The sequence below is a fragment of the Tachysurus vachellii genome, chromosome 1, assembly GCF_030014155.1.
Source record: "Tachysurus vachellii isolate PV-2020 chromosome 1, HZAU_Pvac_v1, whole genome shotgun sequence".
NCBI lineage: Eukaryota > Metazoa > Chordata > Actinopteri > Siluriformes > Bagridae > Tachysurus > Tachysurus vachellii.
The window spans coordinates 12,050,319-12,075,108 of record NC_083460.1 but is presented as its reverse complement, the minus strand read 5'-3'; the positions used below and the strand labels follow the sequence as shown (position 1 = coordinate 12,075,108).

Below are 24,790 nucleotides of genomic sequence, written 5' to 3'. Positions count from 1 at the left end.
TTCAGAATAATAAATGTTATTACTTACTATTCATACATTTAACTAGTTTCCTTTAGCCCTAGAAAGACCTGTGTAGTCCATCCACTGCAACACCTGATGTGTTCTGAGATTCATTTCAGCTCACCACAGTTACAAACAGGGCTTTTTTTAAGTTACTATAGAGATCACACTGTTTCTTATAAGTTTTGATATAAACTTGAACTGAATGTGCAAGCGTACATTTCTAATGTATCTATTTCTAGTATAACGGAAGATGAATGTAGAAATATTGTTAGAATTTTAGATTTAAAATAGTTTCGATCTGTTTAACACTTCTGTGGCTACAGCATAGATACATACATGTTATTTCATAGTGTTACAGTCTTCAAAAATATTCTAAAATAGTAGGCATAAATGAAGCAATACTACATCCCGTGAACAGATGTGTTCACATTACATGCAGAAACTGACAGGGTACACAGAACTTTTCAAGTACAGCTTTGGTGAAGTATAATGTTATAAGACTGAAACTCCTAGAGAAACCATTTACTTTAACATTTAATTTTTGTTCCGAATGGTGGCTCTACACGTTACTAAATTATGGGGAAAACATTTTTTAAACCATTAAACTTATCAAATGCCCTGTTATGCCCTGCGATGGTCCAGGGTGTATCCTGCCTTGATGCCCGATGACACCTGGGATAGGCACAGGCTCCCCGTGACCCGAGGTACTTTGGATAAGCGGTAGAAAATGAATGCCCTGTTATAGTATCTCATTTATTTCATGCATTATACAACTTTTATTACCTTATAACCTTTTTAAGTGAAATATTCCAGTAATCACCTGAATCCTTTTGGCTGAACTGTAGATTTGATGACATTAAAATGAATTTTACAGAGTCAAATGAATCCATTCCGTTTTATTTTTCAAACATTCCTAATAACACTCCAGTAAACATCACTAAAATGGAATGTGAAAACAAGAAACAGAAATACTTCCAACATTTACACTCATGTATAGTCTAGTAACAGCAAATAAAATGCTCTACAATACTGATATAATTTGCGCAGCATACATAAATAACCAAGATGTTTTTAAAGTCTCCACTTTTTCAAAAGACACATACTCACACACTCTATCGACTGTTGTACTGGTACATCAACCTCATCACTGTATATTAAGCTCATGCAATTTTAAGCTTAATTCCAGCACAAGTATTCTGTGCTCTCAGATGACCATGCAGACAACCACAAAGGTGAAACCCTGGATGAAATCAGTAAAACTAGTAGGAAAACTATTGCTGGTTCCTGTATGCTGAGAACAGTCACTAATGTATGTATCCTACTGAGACAGAGGAACTTTACAGTATTTTGGACAGGATGCTACATCATTTTGAAACAGACGTAGTAAAATGAAACAAAGACGAAAAAGTTACAGATGAAGGTATGAAATATGACAGATGTTAATTGTGGGCAGTTGGGTGATGAAATCAGAAGTCAATACTAAGTTGAATCTTGTGTTCAAACATGGCGATGACGAGCATGATGCCGAAACCAAGCAGGATCCCAGCATTTTGCAGAACAAAGAATCCATAATGACTGAAGCCTGCTTCACTGGCATCGTTATGTAACATCTCTGGAACCTAAACACAGACAAATACTTAAATCAGGGACATTTTCTTTACAGCGGAAAAAAGCAGAGAATTTAAAGTGGACGTATGCCAGGGTGTTAATTCAATTAATAAATGAATATTCAAATAGCTTTAAAAAAAATGTGCATAATAAAGAATCATTAAATACCCAAAAATTATGATCTAGTACCTGATGGTCTTTTTATTGATTTTCCTGATCAACTGATGACTTTGTTTATTATTAGCTTTTTTATTATTAGCTACTCTAGGAGGTTTGGTCCGAGTAAGCCAGTGTGAACACTACAAATGACTCATCTGCTTAGAGACTGACTATAACATTTGAGGTATGAAAAACCTTACATTATAGAAGTGTGCTCTTATGCAGGCATGTTCAATATCTGTAAATGTTACTCACCATGTCCACCAGTGCAACATACATGAAGAGTCCTGCTGTGAGGGCAAAGATCCATGTGGCCACATTCTCTGCGTAGTGACCAATCAGAATGCCTATAACCATTCCCAGGTAGCCCATCATTGCTGAGAGCAAATTATAAAGAATTGCCTGTTTCACAGACATTCCAGCCTTCAGCAGAACTGCAAAATCCCCTAGAAATAAAGAATTCAATTTTAAGACTTTAGCCAAATTTCTCAGATGCAGGGGAAAGTGATTTCTTTACAGATGCCACAGCATCACTGAAACTCAATTCATTAGTTTTACCATACAATACGGATCCAACAAATAAAGCAGTCAGCATTAGTATTCTGAAGTTTCATCCTTGCAATTAGACCATTTTAGCATGTGTGTGCATGGGGCTGCACTAAAAGGGGTGTGTGAGATGTGGTAGAGGAGTAATAACTGACATAACACAAATGATTCTTGTCTCAAAAAGTCCTCTGCAAAACATGTGAAGAAATACTTTAAAGCAAGGATGCCTTCAAAAGACATTGACACAACATCCTGGACTCAATACAATTTGCATACTTAAAACCTGTCCAAACTTGTCCTCAACTGAGAACGCCATTATATACCTCCTACATAAAACCCTTAACCGACTGGACAGCAGAAATGAAAGTTCAGCATTTAACACCAATTTGCAGGCCCTGGGACTTAGCCCATTCCTGTGCCAATGGATCACCAACTTCCTTACAGAGAGACCGCAAGCATTATTGGTGGGCAAACATGTCCCACCCTTCCTCACCCTCTGTAATGGAAACCCCCCAGGGTTGTGTTCTAAGCTGAATGCTGTACTGTACTTCTACACCTTCTACTGTGTAGCCACTTCCAGCTCCACAAACATTGTCAATTTTGTTGACGACACTGTTGTGGTGGACCTGATCTTCAATGACAAGACCAGCTGCCTAAAAGAGGTTAAAAACCTGGAGATATGGTGCCAGGACAACAATCTCCTCTTGAACATCTGCAAGACAAAGGTGTTGATGGTGGACTTCTGAACAAAGCAGAAAATGACATACCAACCACTCACAATCAATGAACCCCAGTAGGACAGATGAGCTCTCCAGAGAGTGGTGAGAGTCAGCTAAGTGTACCATCTGCACTGAGCTCCCTGAGCTAACCGCAGTCCATATGCAGTAAGCCGTGCTAGACCAACACCAGGAGAGAAAAAAAAGAAAGAACGCAACCTTCCACACAATGGACTCTTCTCTCTGATGTGGTCAGCAAAACACTTCCACTCCTTGAAGGTAAACAAAGAGAGAATGAGCAGGAGCTTCCTTCAGTACAGCATTAAGCCCTCAAACAGGAGAGCATGGACTTCTGGACTTGTCTCAGTACCTACTACCACATCCAACTAAGTTCTTAAACAATTTATTCATAACAGTCATCTAGTATCATGACACTATATTTCATCATTAACTCTAACGTTTCATATGCTGTATATTTTGTCTAGTCATCTTTCCACTGTACAGTTAATGCCACCTCTAGGTAAAATTAGCAGTGATAAACAGTTGCATGTTTCAAAGACAGATGAGAGGTATCGGCTTACTAAATTCGATAATGTAAAAGGACATTAGACGGTGGAATGCAAATTATTTACACAGTCTTTTCTCTTCCTCAGCAGTGAGGCAAGAATGTTTGGGTGTGGTGTGCGGTTCAAAGTCGAGGCACAGCACAAAGCATCAAATAACCCGGAAAGCTGTGCAGGAATGTTGTTTTCCTTGGAAATAAAACTCTTGCATACACTAATAAACCAATGCAACCAACACCGTATGCAGTAAAGCTCGCACAGTATTGAATTTCCCCATTGATGTTGGTCATCTTACCTAGCTCATGAGGAAGCTCATGGCAGAACACAGCAACTGAAGTGCTGAGACCACTAGACAAACCCTCTGTAAAGGCTGCTCCTAAAAAATGAAATAAATAAATAAAAATCACACACATGAGATGAAAGAGACAAGAGATGAGTTTCAGAAGGCGTTCAAGTCGCTAAACAGCAATGCTGTATAAATCTGCATGATTGACTCATTGCCACTTTATCAGTGAGCTGTACCTAATGTGAAGCTATGTTGTTTTTAAAAAAATAAACATCCAATCCTGAGTGTGATTTACCTATAGCCAGCCCATCGCTAAAGTTGTGCAGGCCGTCCCCCATAATGACCATCCAAGCAAGGGTGGCAACCCCTGCATTCTCAAAATGCTCTACAGAATAAGATTGTGTATGTCTGTGTGTGTGAGTGTGGGGATGATGGTTTTGAGAGTGGTGATGGTGCAGAATATGGTGGTAGTTGTGGTGATGGTGGTGCTGCTCGTCTGACTGGCCAACAGTATCGTGGAAGTGGGAGTGGCACTTGTTTTCACATTCTTCATCGGTGTAGCAACCCTCAGATAACATCACTTCTTCCTCCTCTGGCAGACCCTGTCCACACGCATGCTTGCCATTCAGCTCAGAATCTAATGAAGAGAAGAAAAGAGGGGAATATAAACATGTTCACTTTGAACAAGTTCTCATTGGACATCAAATACCTTGGATGTCAAGAAACACTCTTAATAATGGCTGTATATTGCAAATATATTGCATTGAACAGTCACACAAACTTACCATCGAAAGGTTTGACAATAACGTCAGCTATAACTGGCACATTCTGAGACTCTAACATTTCAGCAGCCAATTCTGCTCTCTTCTGCTCCTAAAAACACACATCCACCCAGACACACACATCTCATGGGGTCATATGTTAGCCACCGTAATGCACAGACGTGATGTACCTCAACACTAGTTCAAGTCACGTAGAAAGCCAAAAAAAGGTAAGTGAATAGATGAATAAATTTTTGTACTTGGTTATAATTGCTGATTTATTATTGCTATTTAACAATTAAATTGTTAAATCGTTAATTAAACATTAGCATGCATGTTACACTACTGAACTGTGAAGGATGGCTGAAGTTGACTCAGCTGGCATACAATAGACTAAATATTCTGTGTGTATGTGTGTGTCAGAGCTTTACTTTAGCTTGTGTTAGTCGAACCTTTTGTTTTCTGTCTTTGAACATTTTTGCAAGGGTCAGAAAATGCTCAATGAGAAACATGATGTAAACTCCTCCCAATGCAGTCAACCCTGTCCAAACAGGCTTAAGGGAATCTTCACTGTTGTCTTGGAGACCATGCTCCAAGCTTTCATTGCCAGCATGATGGTGCTTGTGGTTACCCTGAGACTGACAGACAGAAAAAGCAGTTAAGGAGGCGCGTGACAAACTGCTTTTGAAGAATATATTACAGTTGAACTAATACCATTTATGAACATACATGTGGGATAAGGTGCAGTAGGGCATCTCCACTGAGCGTGCCTACTGCAAGGGCAACCAGGAAACTGAGCAGGAAGTTAAAACACACTTTGTTGATAAATGGTATTAGGACTCCACCAGCCAGAGCCAGCAAACTGATTATCGTGATGGAGAGAAAACCTCCAATCCATGCTGTAAGAGACAAACAAACAATTTCATTACACACAAATGTTCATTCATGCAAGTATACAATGATGCTGCAACAAGCCAAGTGGAGGTGGTAGCTCACGGTTAACCTGGCTAAAGCTCACCAAAAAAATACATCCAATCTCCCAAAACAGAAATAGCAAAATATTGAGATGTTCCAAACTCATAAAATCTAAACGGTGTTTTAGTATTAGTTTAAAAGTGTGCACACTAATTCAACCAGTTTATTGTACATTTTTCTTTATCTTTTTTCCACTAAAATGATGATTTTCACTGTAATATATAGCGTGCAGTTTCACAATCAAGATAAAAAAAAGGTTCTGGCAGGATTCATCACAAAAAAAAAAAGAAATCCATTTTAACAGCAGCGTGTAGACTTTTTATATCCACTGTAGACATTGACACTGTTCACATACTTACCCATATAAATGGGAAAATTCTTCTGGCTTTGTCCACTAGCTTCATCATGGTGATGGTGGTGGTGATGGTGGTGAATGTGATCGTTATCTTCTTTAAAATAAAGAAATAACCAAATCATTTTTCAGCCACTATATTGACTGATTACATATTGTAAATTATTATTTTTGAGTATAAAGCAATTTCTATGCAAATCACAGTATCTATGCTCAAACCTGATTGCTTCTCAGCATGCAGAAGGCAGGACTTGAAATCAACTTGCACAAGAAGAGCAGGACAAAGGAAGCTGAAGTCATTAACAGACAGAGTCATTTCTTGGGACATGCCATGCGTCTGCAGAATCGTGGTGGCATTCTGGCACTGAGAGAGAGAGAGAGAGAGAGAGAGAGAGACAGAGACAGAGACAGAGAGAGAGAGAGAGAGAGAGAGAGAGAGAGAGAGAGAGAGAGAGAGAGACAGAGAGACAGAGAGACAGAGAGAGAGAGAGAGTTTCAGGGGTTTTTCATTAGTGTCTGTGCGTACGCATGATGGCTGCAACCAAAGCTAGCTTTATAGACAGCTGAATGTTTTTTGCACCTATTGGCTGTTCAGTAGAACAAGGCTACAACAATTAATCAGTGTTATAAACCATGGTGTGGTGCAGACATTTTTAATTACGAATGAAAATAAATTTGACTAAAATAGGCTTACTTTAAACATACTATCTCTGAAGATATTCTCCACATTGCACAACAATTTGGGCCAAATTACATAACTTGCTTCCATGTGATAAAATATTTTAACTGGTAATCATTTGTGGCCAATGTTAGAAACAGTAGACGGACAATACTGCTGGTTAAAGCTACTTAGAAGTTATGTACTGTAGCAGTGATCAATAGAAATTATGTCAATATTTTAACCCAATATCTTTAGTATTTACCTCTTGACTGAAGTCATGGCTTAATGGACTTTTCTCAAGAATTTTCTCATTCTTGTCATGGTTATTGTGGTCATCCAGGTTGCTTGTGGACGTGTTCTCATTGTGGTAGGTGTTTGAGTGTGTTGCATTGGTCTGGGAAAAGTCAGAGTCCATGAGGTTGTTGTCTGAGCTGCGTTCAGATCGGCGTGATTTGGCTACATAAGACGGCGTTGTCAGAATAGCAGAGGCATCAGAATCTCTCTTTATGTAGAGATTGTGGTGAATATCTAATTGGCTCTTCTTCACAGAAATAGAGTCAGGATTCACACTGGAGGTTAAGATACTCTTCTCCACACTGGAACCATCATCATCCTTCTTGCTACCAACAGAATGCATATGTGTGGTGTGTTTGTGTGTATGTGTTGGTGAGTGTGCATGTGAATGTGTGTGGTCATGTTTGTTTCCATGGTGTTGCACTGTAATTCTCCTGATCCGGTCTAGTCCCAATCCCTCAAGCATCCTTTGCAGACCAGCCAGTGAGATGGTCCCATTCTCACCGTACTTTAAGAAAAGTGCATGCAGATGTTGCTGCTGTGTTCTCTCTGCTAAAAGTCTGTCCCTCTCCACTACAGGCGGGTCACAGTCACCATTCACAACCATCAAGCAGGGCCTGACCAGCAGCAGAGCTGTCACTATCAGGAACCGTATCCATATTGCCATTTGGGGAACAGTGACTTTTGCTGCAAACATAAGCAAACAATTAAAAGTTATAACCTGATAAAGCAATGCTTTCATTTTGTTGGGTACAATAACTGTTTCTAGGCATGAACAAGCGGGTCATTTTAAATGTGCATGGTGCCCTGTGATGGAATGGTGTATTCCCACCTCGTGTCTAGTGATCCAACATAGGCTGCAGCTCCACCAAACCCCTGACCAGAACAAAGTAATTACTAAAGATGACCAATAAAAATTCATATACTAAACATCTAGTACGATATATGATCTGGGTATAACCCTCAGTTAGTATGAATAATCAAAACTACCCGGTTTCTGTCAAAACCTTGTGCATTAAACTGCAGTATTCCACAAATATACTCATTGCTGAAGTACACTGCACTAGACTGTATGCATTCTCATATGTACAACGATATGAAGACTGATCAGACAAAACATTGAAACAGGTGAAACAAAGAACGTTGATTATCTCATTATAACAGCATCTGTGAAGGGGTGGATTATATTAGACAAGTGATCTTAAAGTTTGTGATGGATGCAGGAATAATGGGCAAGCAAAACGGTCTGAGTGACTTTTTCAAGGGCCAAGTTGTTACTTTGTTGAGGACCATCTACCTAAACATTGCAAAATATGTTGAGCATCTCTGGTGTGCCTCATGTTAAGAACACAAAACCTTATCATCAGCACAACACCTCATCATCATCAGCACACCACACCACCTCATCACCATCAGCACACCACCATCTTAACACCACACCACCTCATCACCATCAGCACACCACACCACCTCATCACCATCAGCATACCACCATCTTAACACCATACCACCTCATCACCATCAGCAAACCACCTCATCACCATCAGCACAACACCATCTTAACACCACACCACCTCATCACCATCAGCACACCACCATCTTAACACCACACCACCTCATCACCATCAGCACACCACATCTGAACACCACAACATATCGTCATCAGCACAACACCTCATCAACAACAAAACACAGGTCTTGTTAACATGAGGCGTTGTGGTGTGTTGTGTTAACATGAATCACACCAGAGATGCTCGACATATGGCGCGATGATCCGAATCCTGTTAACTCTTGAGTACATTCTGCGTTTATATTCATATCCAACCTGTGATTCGGCTCAATATCCGACCACTATTCATGTTTAATGAACGTGTAAAAATCCTAAAGTTAATTATGAGGAAGTAAAAACGCCATTTAACGGCTCATGATGGAACTCTCAGTCACAGAACAAAACATTTGTCTGTATACACAGACGCACCATAACATATTGTGTTTAACACGTTTAACACATTTAAACACATTTAAACACAACAATGTGTGACAGAAAACGCGAGGTGTTGTTAGTTTCCGGCCCGGTCGGTGCTGTTTATCTTATTATTATTGTTTACTTACACAGACCGGTGTAGTAACACACACTTACCTGGTCTGCAGCCACGCAGCAATACAAAGACAGCGCCTTTATCGAATTTACTGCTAACAACACGTCATTAAAGCTCCAAGTCTAAATCGGTCCGGTTACGGAACCGCTCTGTTCACACGTCATGAACACGTGGTGCTTTCAATTTACATCGGAAATGGGAAGTCGGAGCAATGACGTAATTACCGACCTGCGTGCATTCGAACTACAAAATGTGAAACAAATCGAGTTCAAATTCAATTTCAATTCGATTTCAATTCAATTTATTTCTATAGCGCTTTTAACAATTCTTTTTGTCTCCAAGCAGCTTTACAGAAGTATGGAAACAGAAGAGAGAGAAAAAGTAAATAAATATACAATAATAAGAAAATAGGAAAAATATATCAAATTGATGGATAAAAATAAATAAAAGAATATATACAATTAAAGATTAGAATTATTAAAAAACATTAACTCAAATTTATGATACTATATATATATATCCCTATCCCTAACGAGCAAGCCGGAGGCGATGGCGTTATAGATTTTAGTTACGAGAGAAGATTGTTTTTTACAAGCGTTCAACCAGCTTAAATTAATCAAATTTGCCTGGATTACAAATAACACACAAATTGTTTCATCCAGTATTTTTTTTATTTTAAACCAATGTGCTTTTAAAGTACATTTTCAAAGAAAAAAAAAACCATTATTTCTCAGCAGAGCTTTAAAAATGAAATTTAAAAACTGCTAAATGCTGCAGAAGTATTCGGCCCTTTAGACTAGTATGTAATAGATCTACCTTTTGCTGCAGTATAGCAATATGTTGGGGTGAATTTCTCCCATTCTGTATAGAAGATATCCTTCCCGTTCTGCAGATTGGCTGGCTGTTTGTTCACTGCAATTTTCAAACAGTTCCACTGATTGTCAGCATGACTCAGATCTGGACTTTGACTTAGCCACTGTAGAACATACACTTTTTTTTTGCTCTTAACCACTTCTGAAATGCTTTGGCCTTGTGTTTCGGACCATTGTCCAGAGGAGTAGAAGAGGCTTGCAGGATATTTTTTACTTTACCTGGTGTTACAATAATTCAAATGATGTGCATATATGATGGCCACATACACCTTTGCCCTGCGATGGGTTGGCACTCCGTCCAGGGTGTATCCTGCCTTGATGTCCGATGACGCCTGAGATAGGCACAGGCTCCCCGTGACCCGAGAATAGTTCGGATAAGCGGTAGAAAATGAGCGAATGACGTACACCTTTGCTCAGAATTGGTCCCTGATGTCCTGCTGCCACTCCCATGCTAAAATTAATTTAAAGGTTATTAATTTAGTATCCTACTCATATTCCTCCATCATATTAAGGCCATTTTGTGAATGAACTCATTCTGACATGTATCTTGGAGTGGAATCTGGGTTGAGGCATTCTGTAATTTCTTACAATGTCTGCCAAATTTCAACTGGAAAAGTAAAATCCATTTGCAATAGCATTTCCCATGTCTTACGAGCATTTGGTTTAGCTTGAAGATTGCAGGGGTTAAAGTGTTGAATGGGTGTGCTTCCTGATATTTTTAATTAAATAAAATAAAATGTATAATTGAAAAAAAAGTAAACAATTGATCTATCTTTTGATCTGAAAACAGTTCTTCCCTGTAGCCTTTGTAACAGTAGGAAGGTGCAAAGTAAGTATAAAGAATTGCAGGGAGGTGAGTCACCTAGCTTTGATTTGTGGATATTCACACTGGATGTGTTGATTATGTTGAAGCTTCATGTTACTGCAGGATGTTCTGTTACTTGACAACAGAGCAATCTAAAATAAAACTTCTGTCAAAAAACAAAACAAAAAACGACACAACAACCTTGTTGATAGTAAAACAGAACAGTTAAAATAAAATTTACCTAAAACAAGGCTGTTTCCCACTAACTTGTTATGATAGTTATGGCTAAATATTTTTATTCTTCCTCTATTTTGCAATGCAAAATATCTGCATGTCCCTTCATCTTAGTCTTGGGTACTCATGACCTGTCACCAGTTCATTGGTTGTCCTATGTTGGACCATTTTTTGGTATTCACTAAGCCCTACATGCTGGAACCACCCCAAAAGCTTCCGCTTTGTTTATTCTCTGGCTAGTTATTTAGCCATCACAATTTGGCTTCTGTCAAAGTTGCTTATTTCCTTACACCTGCCTGTTTTTCCTGAATTAGACATATTAACTTCAAAAGTTGATGGTTTACTTTCTGCCTAATATATCCCATCCATTGACTGGTGCCAAATAATGAGTTAATCAAGTCATGCCAAGAAGTTTTATTGTCATAATCAATGTTACTATCAATAATCAATTGTCAATAATCAATGTTATTTACTTCATACTTCATACACACACGGTTTCTGCCATAGCTGGCTTGACAGCTGTTGTAAGTGACACTCATGTCTAAAACTGATTCATGTGTTGTGCTAGCAATGGCATAAGCAAAAATTAGTTTAGTGGAATGAGGAAATATACCAAAACAATTAAGATATTATATCAATTCTGATTTGTACACTTATATACAGTGTGACATGCTCATCTGAAGAGGATGTAAAACAGAGTGGGAGCTAACACATACTAATTTGTTATTTTATTAATTTTAACAACAATATACGGTCAAGCAATATTTCCATATTAATAATGTTGCCATAAAATACCTTTGACAGTTTCACTGAAAATAATGAAAATAATGTGAATAATTGAGAGAATTTACACCTAAATCCTTTTCTGTGTTTATAAGTGTAGATGAATAGACTTGGCTGGTAGACAGCTGAAATCAAATGAAGTGTGATTAAACAAAGGAATATGTTTATTAAAAAACTTATTATAATCAGTATATATATCTCAAAGCCTATGTTTTTGACGCAAGCTGAAGTTAAGTAGGTAAGAAGTAAGTAAGTATGTGAAAAAAATATAAGTCTCCCTGATGTTTTCTGGGAAAATGTTGGATTGACCCCTGGTTTACTCATTTGTTCTTATGGTGAGACTCATTTTTTGGGTTGCTGGGATTTTTGGTCTTTGCTACAGTTTTTTTTTTTTTTTTTCTTTCACAGTTTCATTCTACCAACACTGCAGTGTCCAATGTAGAATTTGGGTTCTGAAGCAGAGAACCACTGCTCTAGATCAAACATTTTGGTCCCTGAACACCATCTAAGTTTGGAATTATCATGAAAGTGGAATGACTGCTATTATTGTCCCATAACCTCCACTGCCTATAATATAGTCCTTGACTCACTCACATCTGCAGCCCCTATCTCTACATGGTGTTTTTTTTTACTCTATATCTAAAGAAGATACGATTTGCAGGTGACATTATGCCCAGACCTGCTCGGGATTTGTCCATTGTTGCATGCTGTTGACCAGAAGTGAGCTGCATGTCACACATCAGCAGTGTGATAGACAAAAATTGCTTTAGTTCAGAAATGGCAAAGAATCGTCCAGGACACATAGTAGCACCAGATCCAAATGGCATGTGGTAGTAACGGACCTTTTGATTGCCTTTGAAAAATTCAGTTTTCAGCTTCCCATTCTCCACAAAACGGTCAAACTGGTACTCCTGCAGAATGTCACACACACACACACACACACACACACCAGGTAAAAATCTATAATCACATTAATTTATTTCATTTTTAGAAATATTCCAAGCTTACTATTATAGCTAGTCATTGTCAGACCAATATTCTCATAATAAGTTCTCCACAGCTAAAGTGGTTTGCTTATAAAGTTACCTGTGGATTTGGGTAGATGTCAGGGTCCAGGTGTGTGCTCTGGGGGTAAAGAGTAACGACGTCTCCTTTACGCACACTAACTGAGTAGTGGGGGTTCAGATGCAGACAAAAATCTTTCTGAACCACCCGAATATTCATTGAGATCGAAGAAAGACGGAGGCTTTCATTAATAGCACTCTCTACAGGTAAAGGAACCGAGAGAAAAAGAAAAACAGGTACAGTGGCAGAAAGTGTGAATGCAAGAAAAAAGAGGAACGAGAGTTAGCAATTTTCTGCAAAACCTTTCTGCATTTTGCATTATTTAGGATTACTGTTTTAACCTTTGTGTGTTGGCACATGTATGTGTAAGTATGAGATACCAAGGTAAATCAGTTTGTCAAGTTGCTCCTGAGTCAGTGTGTTCTGACTAAGAATCAACTCTGGCTCCTTGGGTCCAAATATGCCAATAATCTCCTCTCGCACAACTGAAAATGCCTTTGGGCTGGAGAGTAGGTGGTATAGACCCCAGAAGCATGCTGAGACAGTGTTGCCCAAAGATGCCCAAAGAATTGCAAAGTGATGAGCTATAGAAGAAAAAAAAAAGTTTTGCAAATTTCTGTAACAATTGTAAACCCAACTGTAAAAAGGAACTAAATGCTATCTGGGCCACTCATGATTTGTATTAGATTTATTTCATATCTATATATTACCTGCTTTGTCCATGTCTCCGAGTGTGTCGTACTGTTCGAAAATCTCCACACGTGCCTGTATGAACTCTGATGGACTGGTCCATTCTGCCATTCTCTGAGGATGGAAAAACCCAATTATTTGCTCCCGAATAGATTTGGTTCTTCCCAGCAGACCGATGGGTATTCCAGCAATTAACAGAGGAAACATTGCATCAAACTTTCTAAAGTTATCCAACAGTGTATCCATCCAACTCTTCCTTTGCAAGTGTGCATCCGTGTTTGTTTTTGGGGGTCGTCCATATAGCGTCAGAAATGTTGCCTCAAACATCACACGTTCACAGAACTCATATAGGTCCTTCTGCCGCCAGTCATTCGCTCTTCCTTCTGCTTGGGCATACAGGAAATCTTGTTTTAAGACAAACTGTAAGTTTTCCATCATTTTTCGACTGAGAGAGTTGAGATATGAGCCCTGGAGGAGCAGGAATGATTTCTGAATTTTGTCACTCAAGCCAGGGAACCTTACAGTGCGTACAGCAGGGTAGCCAAAAGTTGTGGAAGCTGCTGCATCTGAAAACTCATGGAAGTCCAGCTGCTTCCCCTGCTTAATGACAGCTGGGTACAGAAGCGGATTCATCACAAATGTCATGTATTTACCTACAACAGGACACATACAAACACATATTGTATTTAAGCAATTTTTATTTAACTAAGCAAATAGGTATGAACCTAACATTGGATATTTAATTCAGTGATATATATGTTTCCGTTGGTAGCAGGTTATTTAGCTCTAACTGATTCAGTGAGTAGCTTCTCATTTCTTACACAACCATGTCAGAAACATATCCTGTAGTAAAATATGTTATTCTGTTTCAGAAGGGCCAAAAATAGACAAAAATAGACAGACAATATTGGGTTAACCACTGTAACATAATTAAAACCTGGAAGAATAGAAGTGAACCATCATAAAAAAAATCTCAGATCACTGAATTATTGTGATCTGAGATCACTTAACTGTTTAGTGAAATCAAACTGTTAAAAAACAACAATAACAGTATAACTAACAGCAATGATTAATAGTGAAAGTAAGAGCATTTCCACAAATCACACTTTTTTAAGAAAAAAACTCACACTATAATAAAACTCACAGGGACAGGAACTAAACAGCTGTGTAGCCTTAGGAAAACTTATCAGCGAGGCTAGTCCAAAAATACACTTCAACAATGTTAGGGAGCATAAAGATTGGACTCTGGAATGGTAAAAGATCATGTGGTCTTATGAGTCTTGATTTACCCTGTTGCAGAGTGATGGGCACATCAGAGTAATAAGAGAGGCAGATGAAGCAATGCACAATCATGCCTAGTACATAACGTACAAGCCTGTGGGGGCAGTGTTATGATCTGAGGTTGCTTCAGTTGGTCAGGTCTAGGTTCAGCAACATTATGTGCACAAAGAAAGAGGTCAGCTGACTACATAAATATATACTGAATGATCAGATTTACAATCAAATTGTGAAAAACTGGTTCAGGGAGCATGAGGCATTATTTTCACATATGGAATGGCCACCACAGAGTCCAAACTTAAACTTATACCTAACCAGACAGACCTCATTGAGAATCTTTGGGACGTGCTAAGAAAGACTATACACAGTGGTCAGGCTCTCCCATCATCAATACAATATGTTGGTGAGAAATTATTGCAACTCTGACATTGCATAGACTTATCAAAATAATGCCATGGTGAATATTTGCCATAATCAAAGCAAAAAAGGTGGGCCAACAAAATATTTTTTTAAACCCTTACCTTAGATAATAAGACCCTAACCCTTATTTGTGATTTTTAAACCTGAGTTATGTTATATAACCTACACTCTTCTGTACAGTGTATTGTTCCAGTTCAAAGGCATTAAGTGGGGTTGAGGTCACAGGTTTTGTGCAGGCCGCTCAAATTCTTCCACACCAAACATTGTAAACATGGTATTGATCTTGCTTTGTGCACAAGGAAATCGTCATGCTGGAATAGGTGTGGGCCCCTTTAGTTTCAGTGAAGGGAAATTGTAATGCTACAGCATACAAAGATACTCTATGCAATTGTGTGCTTTCAGCTGTTGGGAAAACAAACACATAATCCCCTTCAAAAATATTGGAACAACAAGGCCAATTCTTTTCTATTGCATTTCTTTTCTTTACAGTTCTAATGAACAATGATTATGCACAAAATGAATTATTTATTAAGAAATGTGGCTCTCTCTATAAAACTAGAACTTTTGGCAATTTGAGGACAGAAGTGTATGTCTACATTATGCCAAGAAGAAAGGAAATCAGCCATGATCTCAGAGAAGCAACTGAGAAGAATTAAAAAGGTGTGCATTTACAAACACCCCTAAAATATCAACGAATTCAAGCAATGTTGTGATAGTGGGCCAAAATTTCCCCAAAATGATACTAGAAACTGATAAAAATCTAATTACAGTTGCTAATAATAATTCTACATTTTACCTAATTATAGTTTTTTTCCCACCTGTTTTTTTCCCACCTGTTTACTTTTAGGATAAAATGACTAAAAACTGTGTTTTATTTTATAACGATCTGAAGTTATTTGCTTGTTTAGACATTAGTGAAAACAATTTTAATTTAGGCCCCAGTAAACACAAAGGGGGGTATAAGTATATAATTCAGTTAAAGTTTGCATTGATTAAAATGTTTTATTAATGATTTAAATGTTTTATGTTACTGTAAATGTAACTCTGTAAATAGTTTCCAACACAGATTTTTTTTCTTCAATTTTCATCAGTTATTTTTAATCAATGAATCATAGCTTTCATTTGTATTTGTCACATTTTTTCTGCCGCATTTTCATTTTTTTGAAGAACACTTTTATTTATTTTGTACACTGCAATCAGAGGTCAGGTAGAGTAAGTTGGGAATCCCCCAAACGTTGTATTAGAAACCCTATGCTATGTGCCAGACATAGCATTTAAAAGGTTTTAATGGTACTACACCAATTATTGGAGACCAGTAGGTTCTGTTTGCTTTTTTGTGGGTGATATAACCAGTTACAAGCAATAATATTATCATTAGCTATTGAAATTTCGGCTCTATTCAGATCATTTGGCTCAGCTCACTAATAAGAATAAGTGGGGGCTCTGTCATGGTTATATCGAATTGGTGCAGAACTTTGTCTCCATTCATCCACTGCAAACCAGTTGATCATGACACTCAAATTGCATACTTGCTTTGCATCTGATTCACATTCACATTAATTACTCAAAGTCATGTCTTGTGCAGAACTCTGTGTCTAGATTTTGTTTTCGGTTGTTAGTATCTTTGCACTTTATTTTTTGTCTTTTTCATGCAAATCTCTCTTTTTTTTGGTTGCTATCCCAGCCTTGTTTCATGCAATTTGTGTTTTGTGTTCACCTACTGTAACGATCTCAGTCTGGACTACGAGGGAATGTGGAAGACCCTGTTGCAAAGAAGAGGGCAAAGGAAGGAAATAAACTTAAATTGCTCTTTAATATGTCCCAAAAAAGAAAACAGAAGAAACAAGTTGAGGTAAGGCTAATAGCGTATCTGAAAAATAGTGAAAATGTTTCAAAAGGCAAAAGAACAAAAATCATCATGGGAAAAATCAAATAGGTTAACATACCTAAATAAGCAAACATACAAAGAAAAGCAAGCTTGACATAAAGCAGCACAAAACTACAGAAAAGGAAGAGCTAATATCTGGAAACCTAACAAGGCAAGATGTCCAGAAAGAAGAGATTTCCAAGAGAAACACTGAGAAAAGCATGACAACTAAGTGACAAGAAACGAAAAAAAAGGGGCACAAATGTGCATAGAGTAAGCATTATAATACAATGTTCACTGTCTGCGTCATTAAAAGATTCATTTTAATTTATAATGATAATTACTTCCCCTCATACACATGGGCGAGGCTAGCCCCTTTTTAGGGGTGCTTCGGCACCCCTAAAACTTGGAGTAAGAAATGTTGTTATTCTAAAATTTTTGTTCGTCTTTTACAAGGTTAAATAATGTCCAAAACATACTCTCTAGTTTGTGGTTTAAAATGTATGTGTTAAGGATGAAAATGAAAACACTTTCGGCCTATTTTAGTCCAGCAGGTCGCCGCCACAGTGGAGTAGCACAGGACCTGAGTGACTCATCCATAGTCATAAACGGAGAGAAGTAGCGCCGGTTACAATGTTCTTCCGCAAGAAGAGCGGGAAACAAAAACAGAAGCGTGACAAATAAACTGTGTACCTGTGTGGTGTGTACGTGCGTCTCTGTTGTTAAAGTTTATCGTTAATTTGATAGATGACCATTTGTAAATAATTTACAGAAGATGAATTACAGTACATTTTGTTGTCCAAGTACCTGTTCAATGACAATAAAGTTGAACCTAATCTAACCAATCTGATGACTGTTGATACAAAAGGAGGCACATGGAGTTAACGGTCAGGAAAACCAGCTGAGTGAAGAAGGTTTTGTGTTTGTTACAGGGGGCTGTCTGTGTGAACTCTCACAATTAAGCTGGTGTTCTGAAAAGGTCTCAAAAAAAAAGGAAAAAAAATCTTATTTATTAACATATAAAACATATTTTTTGTTTTTGTGTGAAAAGAGGGTGGGTGGTGGCAGTGGGGCTCATTGGGTGCTCAGCACCCCTAAAGCTCTAACCCTAGAATCGCCCCTGCTCATACATAAATGTAATTGATCCTAGCACATCACAACAGACCATGACATCACCAGTCAAAATACCCATTCAGATGATTGATGGCTAGTTTAGTGATGTAATCATGTAGCATGACCTTGCTTGTAGTTCCAATTTCTTCTGACTTGTGGGGGTGCGCAAGGATTTGATTCTAGCAAATTTAATCCACCATTAGTGAGCAGCTGTAGTGAGCAGCAGTAAGCATGGATTCTGAAAAAAGCTTCTAAGAAATTGTTTACGGCTGTTCTTGTTCATTTTATACAACAGTAAACGAATTTCAGTTAAAGAATGACTTGATAGAGTTTAGAGCTTACACATAGAGACAGTTCTGGTAAAGGCTACACAGCTGGATCTCTTTGCAATGTTTGATGCCATGTCAACTGATTGATAATTGTTGGTGCTCCCTGGTCAGACAGTCTATTGGTCCATGAGTTGCCTCAGCATTTACAGTATACCTTTCCGTAGATTCTACTCTGGTCACAGAAATCAGCAGCTAGACCAAAGTAGCCTACTTGTGCTCCCAAGATGACCTTTGTTTCCAGTACTACTTTCACTAGTTGTCAGAAAACCCTCACAGAAAAGGTCTGCTAACCCAAATGAACAGAAAAATATAGAAGCTCCAGGTGGGTCAAAAGAAGTGCAGACTAAGCACCTGGACCTAACAGCCCAGGAACAACATGTCATCTCTCTGAGAGCTTACAAACTTTAGTTTCAAATGTTGTAGGCAGGTGTGAAAAAAATTAAACGTAAATGAACTCAGCAGGTAGGTTGTTCCAAACAACTTGGAGAACTAATCATTTATATTTCCAGACACCCTTATACAGAGCAAATTACATTTTCTCATTTTTATACAACTGAGCAATTGTGGGTCGAATCGAACTCACAACCTTCCAAATGGTAGCCCAACACCTGAACCACTAGGCTACCACGTGTAACATAACCACAGACTGCCTCAAATCCTGTCTCTCCATAAAATCCCAGACAGACTCGATGATGATATGATCAGCGCTCTAAGGGGGACAAACCATCACTTCCAGGACTCCTTGTTCTTGCTACACTGAAAATAGAACTTAATGACACATCTTGAAAACCCAGACTGCTTTAAAATGTTTGAAACTACTTTGTGTCTTGTTGCTGTGCTCACTCTTGCCATGGTGTATGACCTGTGACATGAAATTGTTCCACAACCTCACCTCAGTGGCCAAATTTAGTTGTTTCTCACCCATTTGTAAGCCTGCTTTTTCAATTACTGACTGTTTCAACCTTCGTATGAAATTGATTATCTTTAGCACCTGCTTGGTTATTCATACACCTGATTCTGATCCAGAAAATCCCTGACTCTACAAAGTGTGCAAGATGCTGGTTTGGTACTGGATAGTCACAATAAATATTGATTGATCGCTTTGTATTTTGTAAATTGCAAAAAATAAACAAAAACAATAAACAATTTTTGAAAGCATCCATGGACAAAGGTAAAATGTATGTTGTACCTGCAATGAGTACAGTGAAAACATCTCCATGACACTTCTGTAGTTGTTGTAAAAACTGATAGGAATCTTTCCTGAATTCCAGAGCTTTCCCCAGAAATGGAATCCATCCTTTTATCAGTGGAGGCTCTCCCGCTCTCCTTCAAACACACATGCACCATTGACAGGGAACTTTTAGGTGCACTTTACAACATTTATCAAGTGCATATTAAGCCATATACATATACATCATATTCATTAAAGTTGAACTATTCAGAATACCAATGATACAGATTGTTTTGCAATATTTTCATGAAAATTAAGTGATTGTACTGGACACATTTCTATATACACAACTGAGGGTTAAGGGCCTTGCTCAGGGGTCCAGCAGTGGACGCGGGATTCGAGCCCACGACCTTCCGGTCATTAGCCCAACACCTTTAACCACTAGGGTAACACACCCCCACCTTACATCTACATGATATTTATTAAAAACCTGCAACTTAAGTAATGTTACGTTCAATAATAATAATAATAATAATAATAATAATAACCTCACCGTCTCCTGCTGAACAGCAAAAAGAGCAAGAGAATCGAAGCTGTGCCAAAAGTTAGAGTCAGTAAAATCTCCGACATCGCCACAGTTTTCCAATAACTTTAACTTTAAATAGGAACGACACCTGAAATCAGATTCAAATCACTTTTGTCACTGATCTCCTTTCTGGTGAATGAAACAGACAAACAAAGTCCACGATTTTTACGAGAGAAAAAAAAAACACGACGCTGAATAAATTGGTCGGATTACAGAGCTGTTGCCATATCAGGGCGCATGCGTACAAAATGCTAGAGGTTAGAGAACAAATCACACTCTGTGCAAGGGACGGATAGTTTTCTGCACAAGTTAGTCTAGTTCACGCCATCAGTTTGTCAAAAAATAAAAAAAGGACCCGTAAAAAAGTTTCACCAAAAAAATTCAGCATTCACAAACCTGCTCCACCCTGAATTATAGTCTCTTATGTACACATAAACACTGGAGAGTAGTTTCCGGGGGAGGAGGTGACCATACAAAGTCACACAGTCTGTGAAAGAGACATAATAATAATAATAATAATAATAATAATAATAATAATAATAACTAGAACTGTACATTTCCTGAAGAAAATGTGAATGGTGCTTGCACGTGGCAAGTTCCCCTCATCGTGCCGAGTGTTTTGATATATGGCATGTCTATGTTGTGCTAACTTTTTAATTTCGCTTATTTTGGGGGCGGGGCTACACGTGACGTCACGTGACGTCACCAAAACACACGTGAGGCAATTCCCCTCATTGGGCTGAGTGTTTTGATATATGACATGTCCATGTTGTGCAAAATTTTTGATTTCGCTTATTTTGGGGGCGGGGCTACACGTGACGTCACGTGAATACCCGGTGGGGTGCCAATACTTTTGGACAAAAGTGACTACTAAGTGTTTTGACATTTCATATAAAAACTGCAGTCATTATGGAATTCTACTTATTATTATACTGCATAGAACAGTGTTTTGGGGGCGGGGCTACACGTGACGTCACGTGAATACCCGGTGGGGTGCCAATACTTTTGGACAAAAGTGTATTGACTGGGGGCCTTGTGGAATACTTGTGGAATCATTGGATTGATAGTGTGGAGTTGATAGTTACATGTATTGAGAGTGTGCTTTACATCTACAGAGAGAACAAAAGAATTTTAAGAATTCCCCATTCAAGTCTATGGGAAAAAAAAACCCTTTGAGCTTCCGTAGCGGGAATTCCGGAATTCCGATCGCTTATAAAAGTCATAGCACACCTGTCCTCAACGAGCCGGTCGATTTGACACCTCATTCATGGGTCTAGGACAAAAGCTGCGGGACAAGTTACGCGCCGAAAAAGTGTCCGGAAGAATAATAATAATAAGTATGCAGAATAACAATAATGATGCTTTTCAAGCATCATTAATAATAATAATAATAATAATAATAATAATAATAATAATAATAATAATATATCTTAACCTAGCATTATATATATATATATATATATATATATATATATATATATATATATATATATATATATATATATATATATGTATATATATATATATATACATATATATATATATATATATATATATATATATATATATATATATATATATATATATATATATATATATATATATATATATATGTATATATATATATAAGATAAATAAGATTAAAGGCGTGTGAACATTAGAATAGATAGATTAGACATACAGATAGATGAATATACAGATATATATATAATTACAGACTTGGTAATAAATACAAACACATTTAAATATATCTAATATTAATCTTGATTTTTTGTATTATAGTAATCTTTATATTATTCTTTATATTAACGTTTTTTTTGTGTTAATGTTCTGTAAAGCTGCTTTGAGACCATGTCAATTCTTAAAAGTGCTATACAAATAGATTTGAATTAAATTGAATTGAAAACTACCCAAGACTGCCCAAATGTTCAAACCATATCTACGCCTATAAATACACAGAATAAATGTCAACTGTATATTGCTAACTGTGGCCTTTTCCCAAAAGTGTGTGTGTGTGTGTGTATGTGTGTGTGTGTGTGTGTGTGTATTCATCTGTTGTCATTTTGCATAAATGTACTCTTTGTTTTCTTTTGATTCAGATCCAGACCATCCTCTTTCTCTAGAAAGTCAAGTTATTTATAGAAATGCTGCAGTCTGTCTCTGAGAAGATTGGGAGTTTTGAAAAATGATCACTATTCTTCAGGGAAGTTCAGTGCAAAACTGATTAGCCTATGTAATTTATACAACTAATAAAATTGTTTATAGATTATTTATTGAAATAATTATTTATAGAAATATTTCAGTCATGGCAACTCAGAGAATAAAATGTAAGTTTTAACATGTAAATTGACTATGTTGCTGCTGCAGGACGAGTGTTGAAACTGCCCATTATAATTGTGTGAACAGTGATATTAAGAAACATTCTGCGGCTGCTGTTATGAGCTGCAGGAACGAGGAACAAACTCTCTTGCTGTGCACTGGAATGCAATGTGAGTAGGTTTGAACTTGGGAAGTCTTGGCAGCTGCTGCTGCTGTTGGGCAAATACAGAGACTGCCAATTAACCCTGTGAAAAATAAGATTCGGATAAACATGCTGTTGCTGTGAGGTAAACGTGTTGCCTTCCGCCAATGCCTCAATATGCAGATCTGACTGCCAAGACTCAGATCTGCATCACAAGGTTGGCTACACACTAGATGATTTTCAAATTTTCACCGATTTTAAAAACATGAGTGACCACAGACATAAAGACAGCTTCAACAAATTTTGTAACCTTCTAATCCTCTGAATGCACACACTAGATGATTTTTCCTTGTTGGCCTTATTGTGGTATATCTTGATGTACATACTTAATGTATGTATATAGTTTTTCGGTGAGCTGGGATGTTTTGATGCTGATCCCCCGCTTCCACGGATTCACTCAGGTTTGTTGGCCATGAAGGGCTGGCTGCTTTATGTCTCAGGAAGCCCTCATGTCCATGCCACCTTTTGGCTTTTTTGTTATGCTGTCATAGCTAGGAGTCCCTGTCTGCACTTTGCACATAATGTAGATTGTTGACCACATGATTACAATAATACCTATTGCTCTCTCTCTCTCTCTCTCTCTCTCTCTCTCTCTCTCTCTCTCTCTCTCTCTCTCTTTCTCTCTCTGTTGAGCTATACATGCCAGTGCTCCCAGTTTTCTGAGTTCCTAGTCTAATCATCTCTTCTTCTGGACCTACAGTACTTCTTCATTCCTGACACCCTACCCCTGGTTAGAGTCTGGTCCTCTGGTGTGCTCTCTGCTGGGGATTGATCTGCATGGACAGCCAGTTACTCAGAGTATTGCTGTGGATAGGGCTGGGACCCATTTGTTCCTTAGGAGCTATTTGTTGCTTAATTCCACTCAACTACAAACTGTTGTATAAAGGACATGTACATTATTTACTGTCCATTATTACCCACATGATGACGTGTTCCTTCTGAGCCTGGTTCCTCTCATGGTTTCTTTCTCATATCATCTTATAGAGTATTTCCATGCCACCATCGCCCCTTGCTTGCTCTTTAAGGATATATGTTAGAGAGATATAGTCACTTAATTTCAAAGTTTAAAATTTTATTCTGTTTCTATACTTATGTAAAGCTACTTTGAGACAATGTGAATTGTTAAAAATGATACACAAATAAACCAAATACCCCAAATAATGACAGTAAAAAAACATTTTTTAGAAAAAAGAATTTTAGAAATGTTTGCAAATGTATGAAACGAAAAAAACTAAAAGATCAAATGTATGAGTATTCAGACCCTTTGCAACAAAGCCTCGAAATATAATTGAGGTACCACCCGTATTTGAGGTTTTTTTTTTCAAAAATAAATTCACAGACATTTCTAGAACCCTGTTTTGCACTGTATATACACTTGTAGAAAGGGCATTATTTAATTGCACTTTCCAGTGTTACTCAGATGAGGTTGGGTTCCCTTTGGAGTTTGATTCCTGTCAGGGGTTTCAGGGTTCCTTAGGATTCAACTGTCCCAATGCCCTAGGACAATTGTGCTCGCCGAAGATATTTTCCACACTTGATCTCCACAAGACATATATTCTTGTTTGCATTCTAGAGGTCAATGGACATGAAACAGACTTTACCAAGCATTGTGTCATGCTGTATGGATTCTCTTGTACCTATGTTTTACAAAGCCTTGTCAATGATGAATTGGCTTGACAGACATGCTTGAAAGATTTTGCATAGCTTGATCAATGATATCTTGTTTTATTCCCCTTCCATTGAAGCCCACAGGAAATTACATTTCCATTGTTTTCATTTGTTTTCATTTTGTCAAATCATCTGTGTTTTGATATTCTCACTCACTCACTCACTCATTTTCTACCGCTTATCTGAACTACCTCGGGTCACGGGGAGCCTGTGCCTATCTCAGGCGTCATCGGGCATCAAGGCAGGATACACCCTGGACGGCGTGCCAACCCATCGCAGGGCACACACACACACTCATTCACTCACGCAATCACACACTACGGACAATTTTCCAGAGATGCCAATCAACCTACCATGCACCCAGT

The 24,790-nt window shown here is 37.9% G+C and overlaps 2 protein-coding genes across 5 annotated transcripts; both read right to left on the bottom strand.

Annotated features, from left to right (window-relative positions):
- Positions 1–1,071: 1,071 nt before the first annotated feature.
- On the bottom strand, positions 1,072–9,944 carry slc39a6 (solute carrier family 39 member 6). Of its 4 annotated transcripts, none has more exons than XM_060872578.1 (12): positions 9,840–9,930; positions 7,757–7,800; positions 6,893–7,611; positions 6,189–6,333; positions 5,977–6,063; positions 5,372–5,541; positions 5,095–5,280; positions 4,667–4,754; positions 4,177–4,518; positions 3,891–3,971; positions 2,026–2,216; positions 1,072–1,622 (listed from the first exon to the last, which is right to left on the bottom strand). In XM_060872578.1, the coding sequence occupies exons 3-12, from the start codon at positions 7,589–7,591 to the stop codon at positions 1,470–1,472; spliced, it is 2,142 nt and encodes a 713-aa protein (XP_060728561.1). In that variant the 5' UTR covers positions 7,592–7,611; positions 7,757–7,800; positions 9,840–9,930; the 3' UTR covers positions 1,072–1,469. The 4 variants fall into 4 exon arrangements, with proteins under 4 accessions (XP_060728561.1, XP_060728542.1, XP_060728551.1 ...); XM_060872559.1 differs by lacking the exon at positions 9,840–9,930 and adding an exon at positions 9,065–9,171; XM_060872568.1 differs by lacking the exon at positions 7,757–7,800 and having other exon boundaries at positions 9,840–9,944.
- A 1,389-nt stretch (positions 9,945–11,333) lies between these two features.
- LOC132847341 (cytochrome P450 7B1) lies at positions 11,334–20,623 on the bottom strand. Its single transcript, XM_060872538.1, has 6 exons — positions 20,204–20,623; positions 19,669–19,805; positions 13,493–14,125; positions 13,163–13,366; positions 12,804–12,982; positions 11,334–12,628 (listed from the first exon to the last, which is right to left on the bottom strand). The coding sequence occupies exons 1-6, from the start codon at positions 20,278–20,280 to the stop codon at positions 12,329–12,331; spliced, it is 1,530 nt and encodes a 509-aa protein (XP_060728521.1). The 5' UTR covers positions 20,281–20,623; the 3' UTR covers positions 11,334–12,328.
- Between the last annotated feature and the right edge of the window lie 4,167 nt (positions 20,624–24,790).

Coding starts and splice junctions, on each gene's coding strand:
- slc39a6 (XM_060872568.1), bottom strand. CDS start 7,591: ATGGCAATATGGATACGGTTCCTGATAGTGACAGCTCTGCTGCTGGTC. Junction 6,064..6,188: donor GCATGCTGAGAAGCAATCAG/GTTTGAGCATAG, acceptor ATTTTAAAGAAG/ATAACGATCACATTCACCAC. Junction 1,623..2,025: donor ATGTTGCACTGGTGGACATG/GTGAGTAACATT, acceptor GTCTGTGTTTAG/GTTCCAGAGATGTTACATAA.
- LOC132847341 (XM_060872538.1), bottom strand. CDS start 20,280: ATGTCGGAGATTTTACTGACTCTAACTTTTGGCACAGCTTCGATTCTC. Junction 14,126..19,668: donor TTTCACTGTACTCATTGCAG/GTACAACATACA, acceptor GTCCTGTTGTAG/GTAAATACATGACATTTGTG. Junction 13,367..13,492: donor CGGAGACATGGACAAAGCAG/GTAATATATAGA, acceptor TTTCTTCTATAG/CTCATCACTTTGCAATTCTT.